The sequence below is a fragment of the Ambystoma mexicanum genome, chromosome 5q (assembly GCF_040938575.1).
Source record: "Ambystoma mexicanum isolate Mex_15411 chromosome 5q, UKY_AmexF1_1, whole genome shotgun sequence".
Taxonomy (NCBI): domain Eukaryota; kingdom Metazoa; phylum Chordata; class Amphibia; order Caudata; family Ambystomatidae; genus Ambystoma; species Ambystoma mexicanum.
The window spans coordinates 564,437,657-564,463,749 of record NC_090933.1 but is presented as its reverse complement, the minus strand read 5'-3'; the positions used below and the strand labels follow the sequence as shown (position 1 = coordinate 564,463,749).

At 47.8% G+C, this 26,093-nt stretch overlaps 1 protein-coding gene across 3 annotated transcripts in view; it reads left to right on the top strand.

The window, feature by feature from the left end:
* RB1CC1 (RB1 inducible coiled-coil 1) overlaps positions 1–26,093 on the top strand; it is a 1,537,866-nt gene that overhangs the window by 898,513 nt on the left and 613,260 nt on the right. For all 3 annotated transcript variants that reach the window (XM_069621043.1, XM_069621041.1, XM_069621042.1), the window contains exon 15: positions 25,709–25,874. In XM_069621043.1, the coding sequence (XP_069477144.1) occupies positions 25,709–25,874 (166 nt within the window). The remainder of the gene's footprint in view (positions 1–25,708; positions 25,875–26,093) is intronic.

Genomic DNA, 26,093 nt, shown 5'->3' with positions numbered 1-26,093 from the left:
GTCTTCTCTCTTCCTTGTCTTTGCTTACTTGTGAATCCTCATCTCACTCCATGGTCCACTACTACAGTCACTGCCCCTTCTTTGTCTTCCTTGAAGCCAAGTCTCCTTAAGGTTTTGTGTTACTGCTGCTTTCCCTTTGTTTGGTCTGTAACGTCGCGCTCCCCCCCTCACTATATGTTCAGTACTCCTGTCTGCCCGCTGGGCAGCTGTGCTATTCCTCCTGCTCTTATAGAGTTCCCCTATCCTCCTTCATATACCTTCCCCATCCTCATCATCTAAATGTGGCAAGCCCATCTTAATGTCTACTGCTTTTGAAGAGGGCCTTTCTCTGCTCTCGTCTCTCTCGTTCACTTCTGCGCTCCTCTATTTCCCTGCATCAGCGTTCTTTAATGAGCCACTCGACTTGTAACCTCCTTTTCTCCTACTTTATCTGCAGTTGTCTTTCCCGCTTTTCTTCTGCTTTTCTTCTTGCTATGTCTTATGTCTTCTAGCTCTTTATTTTTCTCTCTCTCTCTCTCTCTCTCTCTCTCGTGTTTCTTTGTTTCCTTTCTTTTTAATCTTTCACTTTCCTCCTTTTCTTCCCTTTCCCTCCTGTGTACTTCCTCCATTATCTCAGCCCATTCTTTAGCTTCCTCCTCTGTGTCTTTGCTACTCGGTAATTCCTGCACCACGTGCCCTGTCTCACTTACTGTTTTTCCATCCAGTTTGAGCAATATCTGTCCGCCTATCCATTAATTTGGCTTGAACTAAACCCTGTTTTCCCCAGGTCGTTCTCCTTTAGCTTCACTTGTATCTCACTGCGCTCCCTACGTTCGCTGCTGCTGTCTCGCGCTGTTCTACTATCTTGCTTTGCACCATCGTGTGCGCTTTCGCCACTATATGCTGGAGGTGAGAAAATGGGATTGGTGTATCCCGCTGCTTCCTTTAATTCCTTCATGGGATAATATCCCTTGCTTTCCATTGCTGTGTCTTTGTCAGCCTTTTGAGAAGAAGCAGGAGGAGCAGGAAGAGGGGGAGCTGAGGGCTGTGTGTCCCCCATTTCCCGTTTCCTCTCCATCCAATGCCACCGAACCGAGTCCCCTTCCTTGTCCTGATACATTTTCCATAACTTTAATAAGGCCAATTGTTTACTTAGTTTACTCCCCTTATAAGCTGCCTGCAAGTAAGTGGTCATTTGTTGCTGCACACATTTGGAAAAACCTTTTTCTTTGGGCCATGGCTTTGCCAACTTGCCCTCTGTACCGTGAGTCCATTCCATGCTATACTTGCTTATTTTGTCTTGATACGGCGGGAGGGACTTGAACGAATGCTAAAGAGGTGTGTCCCTCATTTTTGTCACCTTATCTTGCACTAGATCTGTACTTACTTGACTTCAAATCGGAATTTCGATACATCCAATTTTAATAAATACAATATAAAAAATCTTTTCTTAGAGCCTCTCTGGCTCACCACCAAAAACACAGGCGTGCTCCGCGCACCGCCCCTCTGCGCCTCTCCACTCTGTTAAGGATTTCAATCAGGCGACACGCACACCTTGTTCTCGGCCTAGTATGTAGCGCTTAACTGAGGTGCTTTATTTATGTGGATTCAATGTTGGGATGATACACCACTCATATCGCACCCCCTTTTCAAATACCCCAGGTCACAATGGAACATGAGCCAGGCTGGTTGGTCAAATGCAATATTTATTCATTTATTTAAAATTCAAAAGAAGTCACCCACTTTTTAATATGGGGCAGCAATCACCAATGGGGTGATAGTTACAATGAGAATGTGAGCAATGCACTGGGTTTGACTTTTTAGTGGAGCATATACACAGCACAGCAGAATAGGAGCACTTTTTGATTTAGGACAGATAGCACCCAAGTTAGAATTTCCTCCTGCAATGTTCCTTCAACCCACCAATAATCAATTCTGAGTGGATACAAAGAAACAGCAGGTACTCAGAAATAAGAAACTGTAAACAGAATCTAAATCTGACCTTCCCTCCCCAAATCAGAGAGAAAACCGATATTAAACCCCTTGCAATGTGGTGCATTGACCCTTGGAACTAGATAAATCATTAATGAATGTGTGTTAAGCAATATGATTCTTTACTAACGAACCAATGCAAAGATACTAACAATCACAAATAATGGGTTATCAAAAGCATACAGTTCAGAAATGAGTGGAAAGTTTAAAACAGATTGCAGTCAAATAACACGTTTAAAATTTACACTTTTGCAATTCCCGCCTACAATTACCCAAACAGTGTTTAATAAAAACGGGTGAAAGACACTGATTTGGAGTGCGGTTTTTATATTGGGTGATGTATATCATAGGTACAAAATGGAATTGAAAGTAAGTCTCTAGCTGGTAAATTAAAAGAGTTATGTAATATAGAAGGAGGCGCGCTTCGAGTAAAATGAAGGGTGAAATGGGAAAGGAAATCAGTTTGTGAAAAGAACAGTTTTACTTTAACTAGATTTAAGGACTAAGAAAAGAGGAACACCAACCGTGAATTCTCTAAGTTAGGCTGTAGATGTAACCCTTCACACAGTGTGCCCCTTTTCTTTAAGGAAATTGCCTTAATTTAATCAAAATATTGCTAATGACATATGATCTATGCAAGACGGAAATTAAGAGAAAAGCAGTGCTGATGCTTGGAGATTAATGACAAAATGCACAGACAGTTGGACAAGTTCTCAGGATAAGGATAGGATGACTTATAGTGTGGGATGAGGACAATGCAAGACAAGGGATACTACGGATTTCTATGGGGTGATGAAATACTCACAATCCACTTTTTATTATTGGGCTTTTTGGACAGTCAATCGGGTCTGGTCACTACACGGATGGGCACCTGGCAAACAGGTGTGCGATTCTGGTCACTGGCTGGCAAGGACTGGACGGGCAATTCTGGTTACTGGATATTAAAGGTAATCAGGGTAGCAGGATTGCAGCAGCATGCAGTGAGTGGCAGCAAGCCAGGCTGGATCAGGATGCCAAAAGGAACCACAGCTTTCCCCTTGTTAATGGAAAATTTAGTGGGTTCTTAGATTTGAGGACTTGCTGGGAATGGGATCAGCACTGCTTGAGTTTTTCAGTGGGTACTGGAGTAGGATCAGCAATACTTGGCCTTGTAGTTGGAGTCTGGTTCTGGAAGATGAAGGGAAATCCCCAAAAACCCCCACAATTACTTTACTTAAAATCCAATTTTACCAAAAACATACATTTCTACAATTGCAATCTCTTAGCAAATTATATACACAGGTTACATATTTTTGCAACACATATCAGTCCAATCCTCCGGTCTGTGGGACCTTGTTTCACCCTTCTGATACATTTTGGTAATTTTGAGCATGAAAGATTCAGCCTAAAATTCCATAACTTTATACACAGATGCAAATTATCCCAAGGAATGTATGTCCAAAAATGTATGTTTGCAACATTTATACTTTTCGATTTATCCTCAAACTTTGCCCTTTCTATCCCCAAGGCGTCAGTGAGTTCTTCCGTGTCTCAAAAGAAAGCACAAAAAAATCACTTTTAAAATGCGAAATGTTTACAATTTTTTTTCTGCAGAGGTAGAAGTCTTTAAACTGTATTCCTAAAATAGTCTTTGGGAGAAAATGGCAGTCTCTTTGTCCCTGGGTTAATTTTTTTTCTTTCCTTCAACTGCTGCCAACTGTCATTTCCTTCAGAGCATCTTGGGGGTTTCTCCCTTGATTGACGTATTATTGCCCCTTCACACTTCAGACTTCCTTCCCTGAGAGCTTCATTGTCAGGGTCCCAGCAGAGACGAAAGTCTGTTCCACCCCGTAATTATCAGGGGATTGTCAGTATCTGCTGAAAGAGACCCCTCCAAGCAGAAAACCTGGTTTTCAACTTGCAACTCCAGCCACCATAGTTTTAACCTTTATTTTCTGATCTTAGATTCAGAATTAAAACAAGCGTGTTGCATATTATAACCCATGTTATATAGTCTCACCATCAACAAACCCCTTCAGATTGCTAAAGACTGTCAGGCTTTCATTCACTAGTGTACTGTTCCAACACCTGGGCATTTGTTTTTCTTTAATTTGCAAAGGCCCATTTTTTTTTTTTTTTTTTTTACACATAGTGCAGCTGCCCTTCCTCCTTTAAATTAAACTTTTCATCTCCAGCATATTCACACACTGTCTTGCAGCTTTAGTCATTCTCTCGAAATTCTGGAGTTGCTCTGAAGCACGGATACATTGAAACAGACATGGCTCAGCTAGTGAGAGTCTCTCTCTGAACAGCTGTCTTTTGGATACTTTTGCAAAGAAAATGAACGTGTTTCCTGTGTAAGTAAAAGTAAAGTTCCTGGTTGATTTGTTTTTAGAGTTGGTTTGACTGGGCTTGTCACTTCAGAATTATGTCTGGTTTTACTGAGGAACAATGAAACACACAGGGCTTGGTAGGGTTTATTAATCACAGTGGCTTTAAGGAACAGAAGGAATTAGCGTCAAAGCCGCATTATTTTTTTTAAAGGTGAAAAAGGGTTTCTTTTCAATGGGGATTTTGGCTTTTGCAGCTAAGCAATGCTGCTTTTTCCACTTTCTTCCTTTTATTTATGTCGCAACACACTGGCAATCTCCTTCCATGTGCCCCCTTTGTTCCATCCTGCCCGATGTGTGCTTGTCAGGACGGTGCAGCCATTTTTGTTGATGCAAAATGCAGTTTTGAGCCATGCCGCTCACAGGAGCCAGCGCAACCATTTTGTGGTTTCTGTGCAACTGCAGCTTGGTGATGTGGGGAACTGCTGTTGAGTGGGGTCAATATATCCCACAGCTCTGAAAGCTGAAATCACAACTCCACTCGTAAGCTTTTCAAGCTCTGCCCGTTGCGAGCCATCAAGACCGACACTGAGACGGCCGGGCCCTTGTCATGCTTTAGCAACAACGCCCTTCGTTTCGTGCCTCAGGAGCCAAATCCGGAAGATCGTCTAAGGGTTTCGGCAGGGGTTTGTCCTCGTCCCGCCAGCCCTCCCGTTCCACGACCCAGGAGGCCTACAGGGGTCGTTCCAAGGCTTTCGGCGGTGGCTGCCGTCGTCACTCCCAAGGCCGCACGCAGGCCCCAAAGCAGGATTGAACTGGCCAGGACATAGGGCCCCCACCCATACATACACCCCGGTGGGAGGCCGACTGGCAGGCTTTATTAGCGAGTGGGAGAAGATCTCCACCGACGGATAGGTGCTGGACGCTCTTGCCCATGTACACACTCTAGAATTCCAGCAGAAGTGTCTGCAGATACCACCGGTGGCCCCGGCAGGATCAGCACATCCCTCAGCTCCTGCAGGAAGTAAGGGCCATCCTAAGAATAGGGGTGATAGATCTGGTTCCAAAGCGATTCTGGAACGCCGGAATCTACTCCAGATACTTCTTAGTAAAGAAGAAGACCGGGGCTGGAGGTCCATTCTCGACCTGCAGTGTCCAAACAAGTTACTCAAGTCCCAAAAATTCAGGATGGTCATGTTGCAGCACATGCTCAGCCAACTGGAGGAAGGGGACTTCTTAATGTCGCTGGAAATGGAGGACACTTGCTTCCACGTCCCCATTCACGAGAAGCATCAGAGGTTCCTGTGCTTTGTCGTACAGGGAAAGCACTACCAATTCAAGGCCCTTCCCTTCGGACTGAAGTCGGCACCCAGGGTGTTTACGAAGTGCCTGGCCCCAGTGGCGGCCCATCTACATCTGCAGGGATACATGTGTTCCTGTACCTCGACGACTGGCTCATCCGTGCCAAGTCAAGGGAGATTGCTGTCGAACACTCGGACAGGACTGTCTGGCTGCTAACAGATATGGGGTTCTCCGTGAACTATCCAAAGTCCTGCTTGATTCCATCACAGAACCTGATGTTCCTGGGATCTAGGCTCAACACGGTTGCATGCCTGATGTCCCCCTCAGAAGACATAATTGCAGGCATTTTGGGCAAAGTGCAACGGCTGTTGACACTGAAGATCGCCACGGTGCGGACCATCAAGTCGCTGCTCGGCATGATGTCATTGTGTATTTACCTGATCAGACTCTGCAGGTTGCAGATGCGACCCCTTCAGGAATTCCTGGACGCTGGGTAGGTCCAAATGTCGGGGAGCTTCGCAGAAAGGATTGTTCTCGAAAAGGAGTTCCGTCAGGCAATAAGGTGGTGGGGCGTGCACGCCAACATCGCTGGGGGCACAGATTTCCAGAGCCCTCCATACCAGGAGATGGTCACCACACACGCTTCCCTGGAAGGCTGGGGAGCCCACACCGGACATCTCCACGCCAGAGGTATCTCCACATCAATGTCCTGGAACTGTGAGCAGTGTTCTTGGCCCTCAAGTCGTTCCTTCCGTCCCTCACGGGCAAGGTGGTGAGGGTCTTCACAGACAATACCACCGCAATGTTTTACATCAGGATGCAGCAGGGGACCAGATCCCCCCAGCGCACTCAAGAGAGGCGCAGGACTTGTGGCACTGGGCCGTCGCCCAAGGAATGTTCCTTGTTCCTTTCCACCTGGCAGGAGTCAAGAACACCATTGCCGACTCCCTCAACAGTGAACTGTGCTCTTGCCACGAGTGGGAGCTTCGACAGGATCAAGTGGGCAGCCTCTTCCTCAAATGGGGCAGACCCCAGATTGATCTGTTTGCAACAGCGATGAATTCCAAATGCCAGAAATTCACCAGTAGGTTCCACCAGCCGAGGACTATGGGGGATGCGTTTTCCTGCCTGTGTGAAGGCCTCTTCCTGTACGCCTTCCTCCAGCCCCCATTGCCGTTGCTGCTGCGAGTCATCAATCATCTCAAACGGAGCCGATGCAGGATGATCCTCGTCGCCCCGGGATGGCTGAGGCAGATTTGGTACCTGGACCTTCTCGTCATGTTGGCGTCGCCCCCGTCAGGCTGCCGGTGGTCACAGATCTGGAAAGAGAAGGAGGCGCAATCCTGCGCCACAAACCAGGATCGATGAATCTGAAGGCTTGGCTCCTGCAGCCTCAGAATTCGGAGGAAATGAGCTGCCGGCAGACTGCAGGGAGGTCCTTGCCAGGGCAAGAGCGTTGTCGACTCTGAAGTGCTACGGGCACAAGTGGAAACGTTTTGCGACGTGTTGCTGGATGTAGATGATCAACTCTCTGACGGTCACGGCCCCGCAGATTCTTCCGTACTTTGTGTCCATGGCCAAGGCGGGGCTGGCGCACGCCTCCATCAGGGTGCATCTGGCGGCTGTCTCCCGCTATACCAGGTCTCCGGGATGGTCTTCTCTTTGGTCGTACCATCTCATCAAGGAGTTTCTCAAAGGACTATTTTGATCATTCCCACCGGTCAAGGCGCCTTCCCCGGCGTCTGAACTCAACGTGGTACTGACCCGGCCCATGGGGGCCCCTTCGAGCCTATGCATCAGGCCCCTCTCAAGTTCCTATTGTGGTAAACAGCTTTTCTAGTGGCCATCACCTTTGCCAGAAGGGAAGTTGAGATCCAGATTCTATACTGCAAACAGCGTATCTGACTTTTCACGACACAAGGGTGGTGCTTCGGACGTACCACTCTTTCATGCAGAAGGTTCTGTCGGACTTCCACCTCAATGAGTCTTTGGTATTGGCTGTGTTCTTTCTCAAACCTTCGTCGCCGGCTGAAAGGACTTTGCACTTGCTGGATGTGACTCGTGCTCTGAATTTCTATGTGGCACGCACAAAGAGTTTCCGGAAGACATCGCAACTGTTTGTGAACTTTGGTCCTGTGAACCATGGAAGGCCTTGTCCAAGGCTTCCATCTCCAGGTGGCTCTCCGGCTGTATCACCCACTGTCACCGGTAGCCAAATTGACCGCTGCCTGGATGTCCAAGAGCCCATTCTACCAGAGCGATTGCTGGGACGACTGTGTTCCTGTCTGGTGTGCCCATGCTGGACATCTGTAGGGCTGCTACGTGGGGGTCCACACATACCTTCACGAGATTCTACTGCATGGACACGGATTCCAGAGAGGAGTCCAGGGACGGCCACGCACTGCTACACAGCCTGTTTACTTGAAGATGAGACTGGTCCGAAGGTAAGAGTAATTGCTTGTGTTGAGCCTTGCCACCTCCAATGTTTGTGTATTGATGTACTGCTATGCATTCTTTATTCATGAGCATGTGAATCCATGCCAGATCCCATGCCGGAGAAGGAACAAGTTACTTACCTGTAACTCTTGTTCTTCAGCATGGGTCTGGCATGGATTCACATGCCAACCCTCCCTTCTACCCCTCTGCGTTCCTTTTCATCAAGCCTTACAAAGGTGTTTACCTGTCCAAGCACCCAACACCAGAGAGTCTGGTGGTTCAGACGGCCACCTCCACGAATAGGAAATATGCCTATCCTACGATACCTCAGGATAGAGACGATAAACATTGCGATGCCGTGGCTAAAAAGTTTTTTCGGCCAGTAGTATGACCTTGAAGTCGGCCAGTGCTATGTGCACGCTAGCAAGTTTCACACACACACACCCTTTGGAAGTGCATTTCTATGGCGTTTGACCATATCCCCGAAGAGGAAGACCGAGACGGACTCCTCAACATTGTCAAGGATGGCAAAGATGCAATGTGCAAATCCCCTCCGATGGGTCTTGACTCTGTTAACAGTGTCAGCAGAGCTATTGCAGCAAGTACAGTGATGCACAGATTTGCCTCTTGGAGAAAGTCAGGATTTGCCCCAGACGTACAATCCAGGCTTCTCAACCTGCCCTTTGACAGCACTCATTTATTTGAAAACAAAGCTGATGAGAGTTTGGAGAAGTTGCAAACTTCCAGGGCGGCGGCCAAATCCTTTGGTGCTGCAATCAGACAGACTCCAAACCTCCCCACGGGAACACCCTGGAGGGGTAGGTCCTTTCGCCACTACTCCACATTTGCAAGGGGCAGAGGACTGCCAGCTCAAAGAGTACAAAGAAGATGACCCTGCGGTGGACGGGGAAGGAATACTAAGGCTGCAACAGCAGCAGCTGACTTAGCTTCAGCCACTGCGTCAGCTGCTCCAAAACCCCTCTGAGGACTTGATACACAAGACTACAGTAGGAGGCAGAATATCACAGCATCTGACAGAATGGCAGGCTATTACTATAGATGCTTGGGCATTGGAAACAGTTGGCCAAGGTGACTACCTCCCTTTTCTGCAAAAACCTCAGTCATCCACAGTGGAACAACTCTTTGAAAGTTCCAGACCCGCTCCTTATGCAAGAGATTTTAACCCTGCTAGATAAAGATGCTATAGAACCAGTACCTGCAGCGGAGAGGATTAAGAGTTGGTACTCCCTGTATTTTCTAATCCCCAAAAAGGACGGAGGATTGAGAACCATCATGGACTTAAGAGACTTGGAAAATGTCCTCAGGAAGGACAAGTTCAAGATGGTAACCCTGTCTCAGATCATTTAGGCCCTCCAGATTCAGGATTGGATGGAATCATTGGACCATCAGGATGCTTACTTTCATGTGCCGATCCATCACAAGCACAGACAATACCTGAGGTTTGCAGTTGGCAGTTCTCATTATCATTTTTGAGTTCTGCCATTTGGGCTGACCTCTGCCCGAGGGTATTCACCATAGTGATGGCCATTGTGGCAGCTTGTCTCAGGAGAGGGGGAATTCATGTTTACCCCTTCCTAGATGATTGGCCGATCAGGTGAAGTTCCCCAGAACAAGCCCTGGAACATCTCGGCTATACCTGCCACTCCCTTCACAGAATGGGCTTCTCCCTCAACTTCACGAATTCCCACATGATAACATCACAAATACTCCAATTCATCGCACCAGTCCTAGATGCATCCCTGGTGAAAGCCTCGCCACCAGAGGTGAGGGCTCAAGGCATTCTGCAGATGGTGACCAAATTCCAGAATGCCTAGCATCTACCGGCCCTCGATTCTCTAAGGTTGCTCGGCCTCATGGCATCCTGCATTTTCTGGTGCCGGAGGCTCGCCTGAGAATGAGATCTCTCCAATGGGCTCTCAGGATCCAGTGGTCACAATTCTCAGGAACGATGTCAGACCTCCTACAAATCCCAAGCAGAGTCTCACTGGATCTTCAGTGGTGGGCCTGTTGGGAGAACTTTTGGAACGCACAATCTTTTTGGCAGCCATTGCTGGAGATAGCAGTAGCGATGGATGCCTCACTCACTGGGTGGGGAGCTCATACCAACAATTGGAAAATCAGCAGTCATTGGTCTGCATCAGAGTCCAAACTACACATCAGCCTTTAAGAGCTGAGGGCAGTCAGACTAAGACTGAAGGCCTTCCTGCCATCTGTACGGGGAAAGAATGTCCTGATAATGACAGACAACATGGCCATGTACTACCTCAACAAGAGAGGAAGTGTAGGGTCACTACCACTGTGCAGAGAGGCAATGCAGCTCTGGTTCTGGGCAATACAAGAAGGAATCTTTCTGTCTGCAGTTCACCTAGCCGGAGAGAAGAACACGACGGCAGACGCTCTGAGCAGCAGAATACAGTCTCCCACGAGTGGGAACTATCTCAGGAAGTCCTTCAAGAGATCTTCACCCTTTGGGGAACCCCTCAAATGGATCTGTTTGCGACCGGTGCCAACCGGAAGTGCGAGCTGTACTTCTCAAGGAAAGTTCCCCCAAGAGGAGCTCTAGGAGACGTGTTCATGGTGGACTGGCATTTTCCACTCCTGTATGTGTTTCCTCCAGTCCCCATGATTCCTCACGTAATCAGGAAGTTGAGAAAGTTCAGAAAATCCATGATCCCAAGCCTTCTGGACATGTCCACCTGCTCTCTGATAGGTCTTCCACTAAGAGAGGACCTTCTCTTGAGAGTGGAGGGCCGGGCTCTCCATACGGATATCAGGACCCTCAGGCTTCACGCATGGTTTTTGAGAGGCTGAGATGCAAGGATTGGGACATCCTGGATGACGTAATCGAGATTTTGCTTTTGGCCAGAAGGCCAGCAACTAAATCCTTAAACCACTACTGCTGGAATAAGTTATGTAGCTGGTGTAGAGATCATATTGTTGACCCTTTTACATGTAATACACCAATGGTGTTATCCTTTCCATTACATCTGGCAAATCTGGGGCTCCAGATTGGTACCATCAAGGGATATCTGGCAGCGCTTTCAATTTTTAAGTGCACCTCATAGGGAGTCTATTACTTTAAGATTCCTCTAATAGAACCATTCTTAAAGGGACTAACTCATGTTTTCCCTCCAATCCTATTTCAAGTTCCACTTTGGGATCTTAACTTATTGTTAAACATTTTGATAGGAGCTCCCTTTGAGTCTTACACTCTTGTCAATTAAGACTTTTTAGTCTAAAAACCATCTGTTTAGTAGCAATTACTTCAGCCCGAAAGGTGAGTGAGGTACAGGCTTTATCCTACAAGCCTCCTCATACTGTCTTTTATAAGGACAAAGTGGCACTGAAAGTGAAGCCCACTTTTCTCCCCAAAATTGTCTGAGTTTCAAAATACTCAGAAGACATCGTTACCATCTTTTTATCCTCCTCCACATCCTGGGAAGGAAGAGGAAAGGCTTCACAGGCTTGATCCTAGATGTGCACTGAGCTTTTACATCTCCAAATTAGCAAGATATAGACAAGATGACCAGTTATTTGTGGGCTATTCAGGTCACAAATTGGGACTGGCCATTACCAAGCAAACTATATCCAGATAGATTATTCGAACAATATCAGAATACTACGAACTGGCAGGTAAAGATCCTGCAGAACACCTACAAGCTCATTCGACCAGGGGCATGGCAACTTCATCTGCTTTACAGAGGAGTGTTCTGATAAGGGATATATGTGCAGCTGCCACATGGTCGTCTGTACATATCTTCACCAAACATTACAGTTTAGACTCTTCCTCGGGTCAAGAATCTGCATTTGGAAAAGCAGTGTTGCATTCAGTGCATACACAAACATAAAATATTCATCTCATACTAAATTCTACTCCCTCCTCCAAATTACATAAACTGCTTTGGGAGTGTATCAAAGATAAGGAATACGTGGGAGGACACAATCCATTTGAAGAACAAGTTGCTTACCACTGGTAACGTTCTTTCGACTGGATGGTCCTACCACATATTCCTTAGCGCCCCTCCCAACCTACCCTGCAGAAGAATTCCCCTTGCGGTTGCAGTCTACGCTCTCTCAGGGGGACTAACCATCGAACACAAGATGAAGATAAAGGCTTTACTCGTAAAAACGAACTGAGGCCAACGGGCGCTGCACATGCTAACATCCAGTCGAAAGAATGTTACCAGTGGTAAGTAACTTGTTCATCAGTGTTTGGATCAGGGTAAGAGTGTTTGGTGTTTGGTGTTTGGTCGGAATCTTCCCAGTGGAGAGCTTTGCCTTTGGAGGGAAGAATTTAGGATATTTTGAAATTGGGCCACATCTTCCTGCAGGAAGATGCAGTACTGGTGACAGCCTATCAGAGGCTCCTGGGTCTTATCTCAGCTGCTGTGAGGGGGGTACTCTTTGCCAGACTGAGAATGAGAACAACACAGATTCCTTCTGAACTTTTTAAATCAGGAGAACGAGACACAATCTGTATTGATCCTGGACCCAGATCAAGTTAAAGCAGAAGCAAGTTGTTAATTGCAGGTGTATCATGTGAGACTTGGGCGGTCCCCTTTAGGAAGGTGGATCCATTGGTCTCCATTGCAGATGATTCCTCTCTCTGTTGTTTGGGTTCTTGAGTGGGATGCCTATTGTGAGTGTTCAGAAATACGAGGCGTACAAATAGAGATTTTTCACAAGTAGCCATTTTATTAAATAATAAGGGCGTGACAAACACCTTGCTTTCCCTGACCTAACTGGGATTTCCCAACCTGTTAAACTAAGGTAAAGGAAAACACTCTAATAAAGGATGTGTGTCCCTCACACATACAGGTATCATATGGCCATTTAAACTCAACAAAATAACAGTTGTATTCAAACATGAACTTTATAACCTTGTTTCGAGGGGATTAGGTTCTCCGACGTATTCCATATCTATGACAGGTAATCACAACAGCTGTGGTGCTTCGGAAACTTTTTTCGGCGTCTGCGTCCTGCGTCGATGACGTCAATGCGCCGTCGTCGAGGACCTCCTCCGCCGTCCAACGTCATCCGATGTGATAAGTAGGACGCACAACGCTCGTAGCCTCAGTTCTGTTTTTTCCACAAACGTGTTGCTTCGTGAATCTCGGTTAACGCCTCGACTCTTTGGAGTTCTGTTCTTCTCGGTTCTTCGAACCTGTCCGTTTTGGTGAGAAAATCCTTCGTGTGAAGATGTCTTCTACTTCGTCTTCGATCTCGCGTCCGGGCTTCAAGAAGTGCGGGGAGTGTGGGTCCAAGATGTCGGTGATGGACTCGCACAACGCCTGCCTCTGGTGCCTCGTGGAGGCCCACGACACGGATGAATGTATCTACTGCAAGTCGCTCACGTCCAAAGCCTTACGAGAACGTAAGAAGAAGTTGTCGGTAGGTCGGGTGTCCAAGCCCCGGAAGTCGAAGTCTGCGGGTCTTTCGACGGATGATTCGAGAGGTGACTCTCCGCGTCATTGTCGGAAGTCTCGTGAGTCTCCTTCTAGGAGTCGGTCTCGCCACTCCTCGGCCTCTTCGAGGCATTCTCGGAAGCACCGACAGCGGTCGTCTTCAGGTCCTCTTCTGAGGACTCTGCCCGGCACGTCGCTTACCCCACCAGCCGTGCGACGCCGGAGGAATGGGCTTCCTTCGGGAAGAAAATGCTGGCGATTCTCGAGTCGCAGGGTACTAAGCCGTCTGCGCCCCCGAGTGGGGTCGGCCATGAGAGGTCGAGAGACACCGCTCGCAAGAGTGGTCGGCTCGAGTCACGGGAGAGGTCCCGTTTGGACAAGGGGACTCTTTCTCGACGTACCCGTTCCAGGTCCCGGTCCTCAACGCGTTTGAGACCGTGTGCACCTGTGATGTCTTCGAGGAAGACATCGACGTCTGCGGCGTCGAGGGCGTCGACAGGCTTTCTCGAGGCTCCGGCTCCGAGGAAGTCATCGAAGCCGTCGACGCTCAGGTCGTCGAAGGACACGCTCGGAGCTCCGGCTTCGAGGACTGTGTCGACGCCGTTGATGCTGGCGGCGCTGCATCGGACGTCGACGCCGATTTACTCGAGGTTGACGCCGATCCTCTCCGCGCTGATGCCTGTTATCTCGACGCCGGCGCCGATTCACTCGACGCCTTAAGAGGCCGGGGTGTCAGCGGTACCCCGTGGCACGGGGGAACCCCCTAGGAAGGCTCTGGTTAAGAGCAAGCACAATCGGGTGCCTTCTTTTCGCCACCTGGAATATATTTCGGGGGTGGATGAGGATTCTGATAGCCTGGTTCCTAGTCAGGTTCCAGATGTAATGGTCTCGGGCCATAGTCACTTTGACGATTTGAGACAGTCGCTGCATGATGCCAGTGGACTGGACACCTCTCCGGAGGTGGAGTTTTGCAGGCCTGAGCCTGGCTCTCATGCCGATTCCTCGTACCGGCGCCTTATGGCTAGGGTTTCCGAGTACTTGGGATGGTCTGCTCCCCCAGGGGAGTTTGCGCAGGATGATCTCACGGACATCCTTGATGTTCGTCCCCCAACTGACCCGGTACTGCCGTTTCATATGGCTCTACAGAGAAGGGTGGTGGCGGCTTGGACTGCTCCGGAGAGTCTCCCGGCGGTGGGCAGGTCCTTGTTGCGAAAATACCGTCCAGCCAGTAGTGACCCCTGCTACTTGACCAGGCACCCCACTCCGGAGAGTTTGGTGGTGTAGGCGGCCACTGCCCCGGCAAAGCAGGCGTCGTACCCTACCATCCCTCCTGATAGGGACGACAAACGTTTTGATGGCTGGGCGAAGAAAGTGTTTTAATCTGGTGGTATGGCGCTTCAGGCGGCCAACTCCATTTGTGCCTTGTCTCGTTTCACACACACTCTGTGGAACTGTGTTGCGTTAGCAGCTGAACATATTCCCGAAGGGGACGAACGGGATGGTTTCCGTGCTATGGTCCAGGATGGTAAGGATGCCATGTGTGAGTCCGTTCAGTCGGGTTTGGACATGGCTGAATGCGTCAGCAGGTCCATGGCGGCGAGCACCGTGATACACGCAGGTTTGCGTGGTTGCGGAAGTCGGGGTTTGCTCCTGATGTGCAGTCCCGGCTCCTCAACATGCCCTTTGATGGTGAACACCTTTTTGGCAGCAAGATTGACGAGAGCCTTGAGAGGTTGCAGACCTCCAAAGCTGCAGCAAAGTCGTTGGGCGCTTCAGTTCACCAACCTCCGCCTTTTCGTCCTAGGGGACAGCAATGGAGGGGTGGTTCCTTTAGCTATTACTCGTCCTTCAGTAAAGCGAGAGGAGCTGGCAGTCAAAGAGGCCAACGCAGGGGTACCAGAGGTGGACAACAGGGTACCCGTGGTGCCAAGGCCGCTCGGGCAGTTGCCTCTTTGCCCTCAGGTAACGCCGCAGCCGCTACTACTCAGTCATGAGGCCATGTCCCATGGCTCGCCGGTTGGGGGAAGGCTGGCGCAGCATCTTGTAGAGTGGCGTGCCATTACTTCAGATGTGTGGGTTCTGGAGATCATAACCCACGGTTATTGTCTTCCCTTTCGGCAGAGGCCTCACGACAATCCACCGGGGAACCTCTCTTTGCAGAGTCCGGATCCGCTCCTTGCGCAGGAAATTCAAGCCCTGCTGGAGAAAGGCGCCATAGAACTGGTGCCTGTAGCAGAGAGGAACAAGGGATGGTATTCCCCTTATTTTTTGATTTCAAAGAAAGACGGGGGATTGAGACCCATCATGGACTTGTGCGGTTTGAACAAACTCCTCAGGAAGGACAAGTTCAAGATGGTTACTCTCTCTCAAGTCCTCCAGACCCTTCAGCTTCAGGACTGGTTGCTGTCTCTCGACCTCAAGGATGCTTACTTCCATGTGCCGATCCATCCCAAGCACAAGAAGTACCTGAGGTTCACGGTTGGCGACTCGCACTTTCAGTTTCGGGTGCTGCCGTTCGGATTGACCTCCGCCCCGAGGGTTTTCACCAAGCTCATGGTGGTGGTGGCAGCGCATCTCAGGCAAGGGGGGGATTCACGTCTACCCCTACCTGGACGATTGGTTGATCAGGGGGAGCTCTCCCGAGCAAGTCCTGGATCATCTGTCCGTCACCTGCCACTCCCTTCACACGCTGGGCTTCTCCCTCAATTTAAAGAAGTTTCATTTGACGCCAACACAGCGGCTCCAGTACATCGGAGCAGTGCTCGACACTTCCCTGGACAGTGTTTTCCTCCCCAGGTGAGGGCTCTTCACATTCAGCAGATGGTGCACAAGTTTCAGCATGCCCAGACGCTCCCAGCATTCGAGTTCTTGAGGTTGCTCGGCCTCATGGCATCCTGCATTCTTCTGGTGCCAGAGGCTCGCCTGCGGATGAGATCTTTGCAGTGGGCACTCAAGATGCAATGGTCGCAGTCCTCCGACAGGATGTCGGACCCGGTTCAGGTGCCGCCCTCGGTCGCCCAGGACCTTCTGTGGTGGGCCGTCGAAGGCAACTTGATGAAGGGGGCTCCATTTTGGCTTCCCTGGCCGGAGGTGACGATCGTGACGGATGCATCCCTCACGGGTTGGGGAGCTCATGCCAACGAGCTGACAGTCAGCGGTCGTTGGTCTCCGTCGGAGTCCAGACTCCATATCAATCTGTTGGAGCTGAGGGCCGTCAGGCTAGCCCTGAAGGCTTTTCTGCCGACTGTGCGAGGAAAGAATGTCCTGATACTGACGGACAACACAGTGGCCATGCACTACCTCAACTAAAAGGGGGGGGGGCAGGGTCACTTCCTCTGTGCAGGGAGGCGATGCAGCTCGAGTTCTGGGCCATCCAGCAGGAAGTTTCGATCTCGGCAGTTCATCCTGCCGGAGACGAAAACGTGACGGCGGATGCTCTGAGCAGGCAGAGCACGATCTCCCACGAGTGGGAGTTGGCTCAGGAGATTCTCCTGGAGATCTTCGCCCTTTGGGGGACCCCTCAAGTGGATCTCTTTGCCTCCAGTGTCAACCGGAAGTGCGAGAGGTTCTGCTCGCGGGATTTCCTCCAAAAGGAGCCTTAGGAGATGCGTTCGTGGTGGAGTGGTCATTCCCGCTGCTGTACGCGTTTCCTCCAGTCCCCGTCATCCCGCAAGTGCTGAGGAGGTTACGGAAGTTCGGTCCCGGATGATCCTCATTGCTCCGGTGTGGGCTCCGAGGACGTGGTACCCGGACCTTCTCGACTTGTCCATCTGCCCTCCACGTCGTCTTCCCTACCAAGACGATCTGCTCTCACGGGAGGGGGGTCAGGTACTCCATCCAGAGGTCAGATCCCTCAACCTTCACGCTTGGCTTCTGAAAGGTTGAGGTATAAGGATTGGGACCTCGCTGAAGACGTGATGGAGGTGTTGCTCTCGGTCCGACGGCCAGCTACAAAGTCTCTGTACCGTTGCCGTTGGCGTAAGTTCTGCGACTGGTGCAGAGTTCAGAATGTGGATCCTTTTGCATGTGACATCCCCATGGTTCTGTCCTTATTACTTTCTTTGGCCCACAGGGGCTTGCAAGTGGGTACCATTAAAGGTTACCTGGCGGCACTGTCCACCTTTAAGCGCTCGTCTGAAGAGTGTGTTCCTACTTTAAAATCCCTTTAATTTCACAGTTACTGAAAGGGCTCATTAATGTGTTCCCTCCGTCACCTTTCCTGGTGCCCGGTTGGGATTTAAAACTTGTTCTTAAGTTCCTTATGGGTGCTCCGTTTGAGCCTTTGCATTCCTGCCCTTTGAGGCTGTTAACTCTGAAAACTGTGTTTTTGGTTGCGGTTACTTCCGCTTGCAGAGTGAGTGAGTTACAGGCACTTTCAGTTAAGCCACCCTTCACTGTATTTCACAAGGACAGGGTTGTCCTTAGAGTTCATCCTTCTTTTCTTCCGAAGGTGGTTTCGGAATTTCATTTGGCCCAGAAGGTGGTTCTTCCGGCATTCTATCCTCCTCCGCATCCTGGTAAGGAAGAGGAGAGGCTCCATAGGCTTGATCCTATGAGAGCTTTAAGCTTTTATGTTTCACGCATGTCCCGGGTCAGAGTGGACGATCAACTCTTTATTGGTTACGCTGGAAAGCGTTTGGGACAGGCTGTGACGAAACAGACTTTGTCTCAGTGGATTATTTTGGCCATCTCGGAGTGTTACCGCTTGGCGGGTAAGGACCCGCTGGCTGGCTTGCGGGCCCATTTTACCAGGGGTATGGCTGCATCTACTGCCCTGCAGAGGGGTGTTGCTATTCGCAACATCTGTGATGCAGCCACCTGGGCTTCTGTACATAAGTTTGTACGTCACTATTCCCTCGATTCCATCCGAGGACAGGATCTGGCCTTTGGCAAGGCGGTCCTTTGCTCTGCTATTTGATTGGCAATTCTAAATTTGGATTCTAAATTCTTTCCCTCCTCCTTGCTCTGGTACTGCTTTGGGAGTCTGTCATAGATATGGAATACATCGGAGGACCCAAACCCCTCGAAGAACAAGTTACTTTCTTACCTGGTAACGTTCTTTCGATGGGATGATCCGACAACGTATTCCATATCGCTCGCTCCCTGCCTTCCCCGCTGCAGAATTTCTTTTGCGATTGCAGCTTACGTTCCGCAAGGCTTTGTGTCTGACTGGCAGTTGTCTAATGTCACACGTTCTGGGGGAAAAAACTACAACTACAACTGAGGCTACGGGCGTCGTGCGTCCTACTTATCACATCGGATGACGTCGGACTTCGGAGGAGGTCCTCGATGACTGCGCATCGACGTCATTGACGCAGGACGCAGACGCCGAAAAAAGTTTCCGAAGCAGCACACCTATGGTGATTACCTGTCATAGATATGGAATACGTCGTCGGACCATCCCATCGAAAGAACGTTACAGGTAAGAAAGTAACTTGTTCATCCTTATAACCAGGGTGGAATCCCCTTCCCCAGGATTAATGGAAGATTTTCCGAATCAAAGTTCCAATCAATAAAATTCTTTTCAATAGCCACGTTCCATTCCAAAGGCAACACAAAGTTCCTTTCACTCCATGAGTCTTTCACTTGCCACTTGGATTGCTTTTTGCTAAACACAGTTTTCCACTCTTCAAAATGATATCAATAGTTTCCACAAAACCAAAAAGTGTTGGCCGTCGCACTTAGAGTAAATGTTCAATACACTTCTCCTGTTTAAAGAACTAAATCCACATGTCTTCTTTATAAACAATAGTAATTTGCCAGGATGGTTCTACCACAGTTCACCATAAAGAGATTAGTGGCCTTGCCACTTTCTACCACAACCTTCAACCACAATGCAGTACTTCAATATCTTCTTCCTGGTTCACTAACCTGCCAGGGCTACCACTAATAATCCATTTCCTGGTATACTCACCTGCCAGACAAAAGCTCCTACCGTTATACAAGTACTCTGTGATGAGGGTTGCTTCTAATTTTAGAAAGTCTAACTTTCAACAACCGTGTAATTCACAATGTCTTCCATCAGGATACAATACACATTGATGCTATTTTATTTATTCCACGTGTTTTTTTGCCACATGCAATGCAGGTTATGTTCCTCTCCCCTTTGATACTCTCTACAATGATGGTGCCTCTACTGCCACCTCTGGGTTCCTACTGTCACACCGGTCAACTGCTGATAACGTCCCCTATTCCAGTTTCTCTCTTTAAAAAAAACTGTTTCCCCTTATAATTGCAATTCTTTGGTTTTGGTTTAGGCACTGCTGGTTGTTGTTTTGCTCAAATATTGCCTCTTCTTTACTTTGGCAATGATGATTGCAGTTTTTCTTAATTATTGCCCTCTCTTTACTTTGGCAATGATGATTGCAGTTTTTCTTAATTATTGCCCTCTCTTTACTTTGGCAATAATGGTTGCCATCTTGGTTCAATAATGCCCCCTCTTTACTTTGGCAATGATGGTTGCAAACTTTCTCTTTCTTTCAATTTTAGTATCAGGCCAGCAAGGCTTTCTTTCATTTGTTCGGCTATTCAAAATACCTGCGAGCAGCCAGCTGTCTACTGCGTAGTGGCCCGGGGTCACCGAACATAGGCCAACTCACTGGTATCTCCCTGCGCGTCGGCTCGACTTGCTGCTGCTGCCACTTCTGCCTTTTCTGTTGGCTCCTGGACTTCTAGCTGCTCTGGTACTCTCTCGGTCCATGCCTTTCGCAAAGGGAGCCTGTCTTGCTCCTCACATACTCTAGTGCTCTCCAGCCACAAGAATATGGCATAGGATAAGAAGAGTCTCTCTCTACCACTGGACAGCGTATCCCAGCACTGCTTCCCGCTGTGCGACTTCAGCTCTCCGGCTTCTCTGACTCTCACTGTGCCATAATCTCCTACAAACACTGTCGGCAATGGCATCTTATTTCTCTGTCTCTGTTGCATACACTGCTGCTGGCTACTCCTCTACTTCTTCTTATAACACCTGAAGGGGCTTTAAATATTCAAAAGTCCCACTCAGGTGTGAGCCATTAGAACCACTACACTGCAGTTCTGTGCCTCTGAGCCCCTCTTCCTCGTTCCAGTACCTAGCGCATTATGGAACTTAAAGTTCCGAATGTTCTGGTTCCTTTTTATATCAAAGGTCTCAATTTTAACCTTTTTTAGTTCACTCTGTTATAGAATAAACCTTCAGGGGAGGGAGTCAGAGGAATTAATTGTTGGGTCTTGATTTCATAGCTTAAACCTTCGGGGAATCATACCTATCAGAGTCAATGGTATTGGTACTCTGATCCTTGCATATCATTCCAATGTTGACTATAAGGGTTTTCACTGCTAACAATTTGGGTAATTTTGGCAAGGGAAGCCTTATTCTGACAACAAGCCATCAGGTATTCCAGTATTCTGGAAGTCTCACCCTCCGAAGAGGATGAATACTGCGTCTCTCCTAACAGTCATCCTATTTCCTTGGTGACCTTCGCCACCCAGGTAATCCACCCGGCTAATACTACCCCCAGGATTAGGAACAAAGAGCAGCTTCCTTCCCCTGTCCCGCTGGGAGGAGATTTTAGGCCAAGATTCTGTGAGGACTGTTAGGGAGAATACTCTGTTTAGGCTGAATTTCCTAACCTAGTGAGTCCCCCAGCAGCTTTGCTGGATGTTTGGGGTTTATTTTCTTCTCCTGCCAAGAGTGAGACTCTTTTACCCTCACTCTTGGACATGATTTGAGTGTGTTTCTTTGAATCTAGATGTGTTTAATGGGCTATGGGGTCTTTTACTCCATAGGGTTTCATGTGTTTTGGTGATGTGTGTTACACAGCACCCTCCGTGCAGTAACACAGGGGTGTCATAGTGACCCCCCAGTATAGACTCCATACCCTGGGACTGACTACTGTCTCCCAGGGCATGTAAAGTCACCATTGACTTTACTAGTCTTAAATTCTGAACAGAACCAGTACAAACCATCATATTGTGGACGTACTGGCTGGGGCAATTCGATTGCCCCACGGTCTGTTAGTCGAGGGGGCACGTCTCCGTCCCCCCTGATCGAGTTTTGGCTGGTGGCAGGGAATACTACTTTTTATATTCAACCGCGAATATTTTCTTATGGGATTTCCCATTGTTTTAGGCTACTATCTTTATTTAATTATTTACGGTAGCCTCGAACATACCGCCGGTTTATTTAATTAATATTAATTCTCCGGTTGGTATTTTTTGCCAAAACTTGATTCTAAAATGGCGTTTGAGTTCTCTTCTGTGACTCCAACCCAAGTTGAGCCCTTTGTTCCACTTTTTGGCGGGCTTCTCCACAGAAGCCCTCCAAAGTGGTGCCACTATGTCTGGGGTACTTAGGAGGGGTGGAGGGGAATTTAGGCACCCTGGACTGAGTTACCTAGGCAACTCAAATCGCACTCCGTCCTATTTGGCCCAAGTGGTGAGCCGGCCGGCTCACCATTTAGCATGTTTGAGTGACAGCTAGGCTGAGAATGGGGGTTTGCTGCATAAAAGCAGGGCTTTAGGGACTGGAACTTCAGAAGTCGCCACAGGACCTAAGAATCCGACGAGGGAGAAGCTGAGCCGACCTGCCACGACACCACGACCGGTGGAGCCCTGCTGGACCGTCTCTCCACTTTTTCCCAAAGACAGAGGAGATCTCCCGCCGGAGAGTCTTCTTCCTTTGACTGGTGGGGATAACCAGTTTCACCGTCTTTTCGCTTTCCCGACGTATCTCGTGGCCGCCTTGCCCGTGCCAAGCACCCCGGCAACCGGGATACCACGTTTTACCACGACCGCAAGACAAAGGTACCACCTTTAACCGGAAAACTCTGCGGCTGGTTTCTGCCCTGGTAGTGCAACCACCTTCATCTTTCCTCCAAGTCGAGAGCTTCTCTTCCCCTGGACGATGACGCAACTTGCACCCACTACCAGGAACAACTGCCACCGCTGGAGGATCCTTCCCACTTAAGGTACTGTGTCCCGCCGGGCTTCCCTTGCATCCGACTGTTACGGGGTAGATTTAGCCCCCGGCTTTCGAACCTGGGTTAGCCTGGGACACCCTGGCTAAAATTTTCTAAGCCTCTCTAAACTCGTTTCTGAACCCTCTGCAAGACTTTCTAAGCCTAGTGTAACTGTGTGATCTTGGGCGCATTTGTGCTCTGCTCTCTCTAAAAGTGGGCCCAGCCTTTGGACTTTGGCTCACCAGTGACTTTTTGCTCTCTGTCTTGCTAATAGTGTTCCTGAATCGTAGAGTGGTGTAACCCTTCATATTCTGTCTTTTTCCCTCCCTTTTTCACAAACTTATTAGAGTGCAATCTAGTCAAGCGCTCACCTCTGTATGAAAATAAGTGGTGTTTTACTGTGATTTTTCTAATAGGGAAAAAGGGGTATATATTCCCTAATAGTAATTGTGTTTAGAGTGCTTCAACTGTGTGTTTTTAAATAAATAATTATATACTTTGATACCAAAGCTCTGGTCAGTGTTTGCTTGTATTATTGTATCTGAGTGCCTATTGAGTATACTTTGCATAATGCCTAACTCTTCTTGAGGGAAGTCTGACTGCTCAGCCACAGCTACCAGGTAAATCTGGGTGGTACAGACTGCTACCAAGTGGGTTTACTGCTAACACCTGTAGTCTTAAATCTTTTGCAGTGGTCCCTAAGGGAACTGCACAGGTTTCTGCCTAACAAGGACTCTGCAGAATTCATAACAATATGTAAAAATTATAACATTGCTCAAGAGGAAGGCCTACATTAACCTTGCTTCAGGGAGTAAACATTAAACGTGTTCTCTTTTTTTTCTCTAGATGAACCTTTGTTTTGTGTTTTCAATTTATTCCAAAACCACTTTCAAATCTGTCCTAGTAATGAAGCAGCTGCATATCCGCACATTTATTGCTGCTGTTGTGTAAACATAGTTCCATGAATCATACCCTCAAGCAGAGGTGAACAAACTGGATACATCAGAGTACATCTTACATGGCTTCAAGAGACAGGCAGCGTGCAAAATTTGCACTTGCCCTAAGAAATTGGCTAGTGATAATGAACTCTTGACGAGGAAGAAATGGTATGCTCTGTGTTATCAGGGTATCGAGTGATGTTTATGGCTGGCAAGTAGCTTCCAACTTGAAGTGTTTACCCTGGGCTAGATGACTATCATAGGGTAGTGGGTAAAGTTTGATAAGAAGCATGAAAACAGCTATGATTTCATTTTTTATGTCATCAATTCTGAGCTGTAGCGATTAGATTGGTTAGGCTATGCCAGCAGTCACCACAGAGTCTTTCTTTCAAACGTTAGTGTAACAGGACCGTATGCTGAAGGTGTCCTAAGGACTCTGGGATTGGGGAATTTTAAAACCAGTAATTTTAACACCCATAGTTTAAGACAATCGTGTCTTCTGCATTAATTATTGGTTTTAGCCACATCATTTAATATATATGTAAGACAAAACATCAAGAAAGGGCTAACAGATGAAGGAGAAGGATATCGGTCACGTGATGGTATGCATAGACTGGTATAATGTGCGTGGGCCAGTAGTGATCAGATTGCAGAAACCTAGGTTGTGTTGGGGAAGTGATGGCTAAATGGAACTGTCATAGATGAACATGGTACAGATTATTTAAAAGCTTTTAAATTTAACTGCATATATTTTTAATTTGAATGAGAAGGAGATAAAGTGATATAGCATGAACCACGTAATTTGTATCAGGTTATGGAAGTAGAATCCTGGTCTATTGGTGGCCCATGCAAATGCTTTCTGCACCCTGTAGACCCTTTTAGCTCCATGTGTTAAACAACTATCATAGAGTCTGCAGACAATGGGCCTCATCACGACTTTGGCGGTAACCCTTAAATCCGGCGATAGCGCTATTACCGCCGGATTTAAGGGTCCGCCAAAGCAGGACTTCGGCGGATTTCTCCCCAGCTCTGGGCCGAAAATTTGCGGTATTAGCGCAAAATTTGCCCATTGAGCCCAATGGGGAATGGGGCATTCCCGAATGGGCTCAATGGGGATTGACATTATCGCCAGACTCATGATCCGGCGCTATTAGCGCCGGGGAGTTCGGCGGTAGGGCTAATACCGCCCAAGTCGTGATGAGGCCCACTGTCCCTTTGTCCCATTCCGTTGGGTTGCCAAGCCCAAATAAGGACGTGACCAGATCACCCTGAAAAGCATCTTTAATAAAATGAGGCTCACATACCACCCAGTTTCGGTTGCTAGGTCTATTCTAATTGGTAAATGGGCTAGGACTTCTCCAGCATCTGGAGAGCTCTCCAGCACCTCTCGAGCAGCACAGCCCCTCAAATTATTTTCCTAGCATTCTTTCGCTATGGGGGGGGAGCAGGTCTCCTTGAGAGTTGTGGCGTGTGGAAGTTGGGTGGACCAGGGAGCCTACTTGCACCTCAGAAAAGGCACCCAGAGTCGTACATTCCCTGTCGCGGGGACACCTTAACATTCTTTTCCACTGGGCAGTCATCTCTGGCATACTTGGCCACGAAAACTAGCCCCTCTGCCATTTGTTCCACCCTCTAAGGTGATACAGTTTACCTTTTCTTATAAACCCCCTCCAACCTGGATTTTCTGACATGTGGAAACGATCACTGTCAACTGATGGAGGTCAGTAATTGTTGGTAGCTATGTTACTCATTCTTAAAGTACATTAATCTCCTGGGAAATGCATAAACAAATAGGATGACGGCGTGCATACCATCTTGTTAAATCCAGCATTGTAAAATAACCTTTTGAATAATTGTCGTGCAAGTGGATTTTTTTGGGAAAGACGGGTGCCCATCTTTTCAAACGTGTCTATTATTTAAAACTTTATGTACATTCAGTGATTTAAAATTTTTGGCTATGTTTCTTCCATACTATTGAATAATGGCTAGAATTTGGCTGATTCATGTATTTGAAAGCTAATCCACTGTGTAATGTTGTGGACCTGCCACCATTGGTGGTATGAAGAATTTTAAATGTAATAATTGTTTGTGCAAAAAAGTTGTTTATTTCTGATTTTATGCCATTACACACTATTTTCTTTTTCTGCTTCTTAGTATTATGGACATCTTTTTGCTTACAAGTTGATAACAAGTTTGTTTGTGTGACTGAAAACAATATGTATGTAATATTTGAACATAAATGGCTTGCTTAACAAAAGAAAATCCTATTGTGTCATAATGTGTCATTCTGAGAATAATCTTCCTTTGTTTTAGACTTTACACATCTGGGTAAATCTGGATGTCTCAGCATTTATATATTTTAACTCTTACATTATTTGCATTTTAAGACACTCAAATGAATCATTTAATGAGGATCCCGCAAGCTTGGTGTCAGAACTTCAGCGAAAGCTTGAGGAAGAAAAAGTTTCATTTTTACAACAACTTGAAAGTCAAGAAAAAACAATGAATGAAGAAATGCAAAGCCTCAAGACATCCCTGATTGCGGAGCAGCAGGTATGGCAGTTATTTAACATGTAGGTATGATTTGTTTTAGGATCGGATGTTTGCATTAGCAATTCAAATACACAGAGTGTTTTGACTGCACATGCTGCACTGTATTTATTTACCAACTCTACTGGACAGTTTGTTTTAAACCTTCATTCTAGAATGTCATCATTGTGAAAGTATTTTGTCGATGTGCCATAGTCTCACCACCTCCTTATGTTTGTGGGA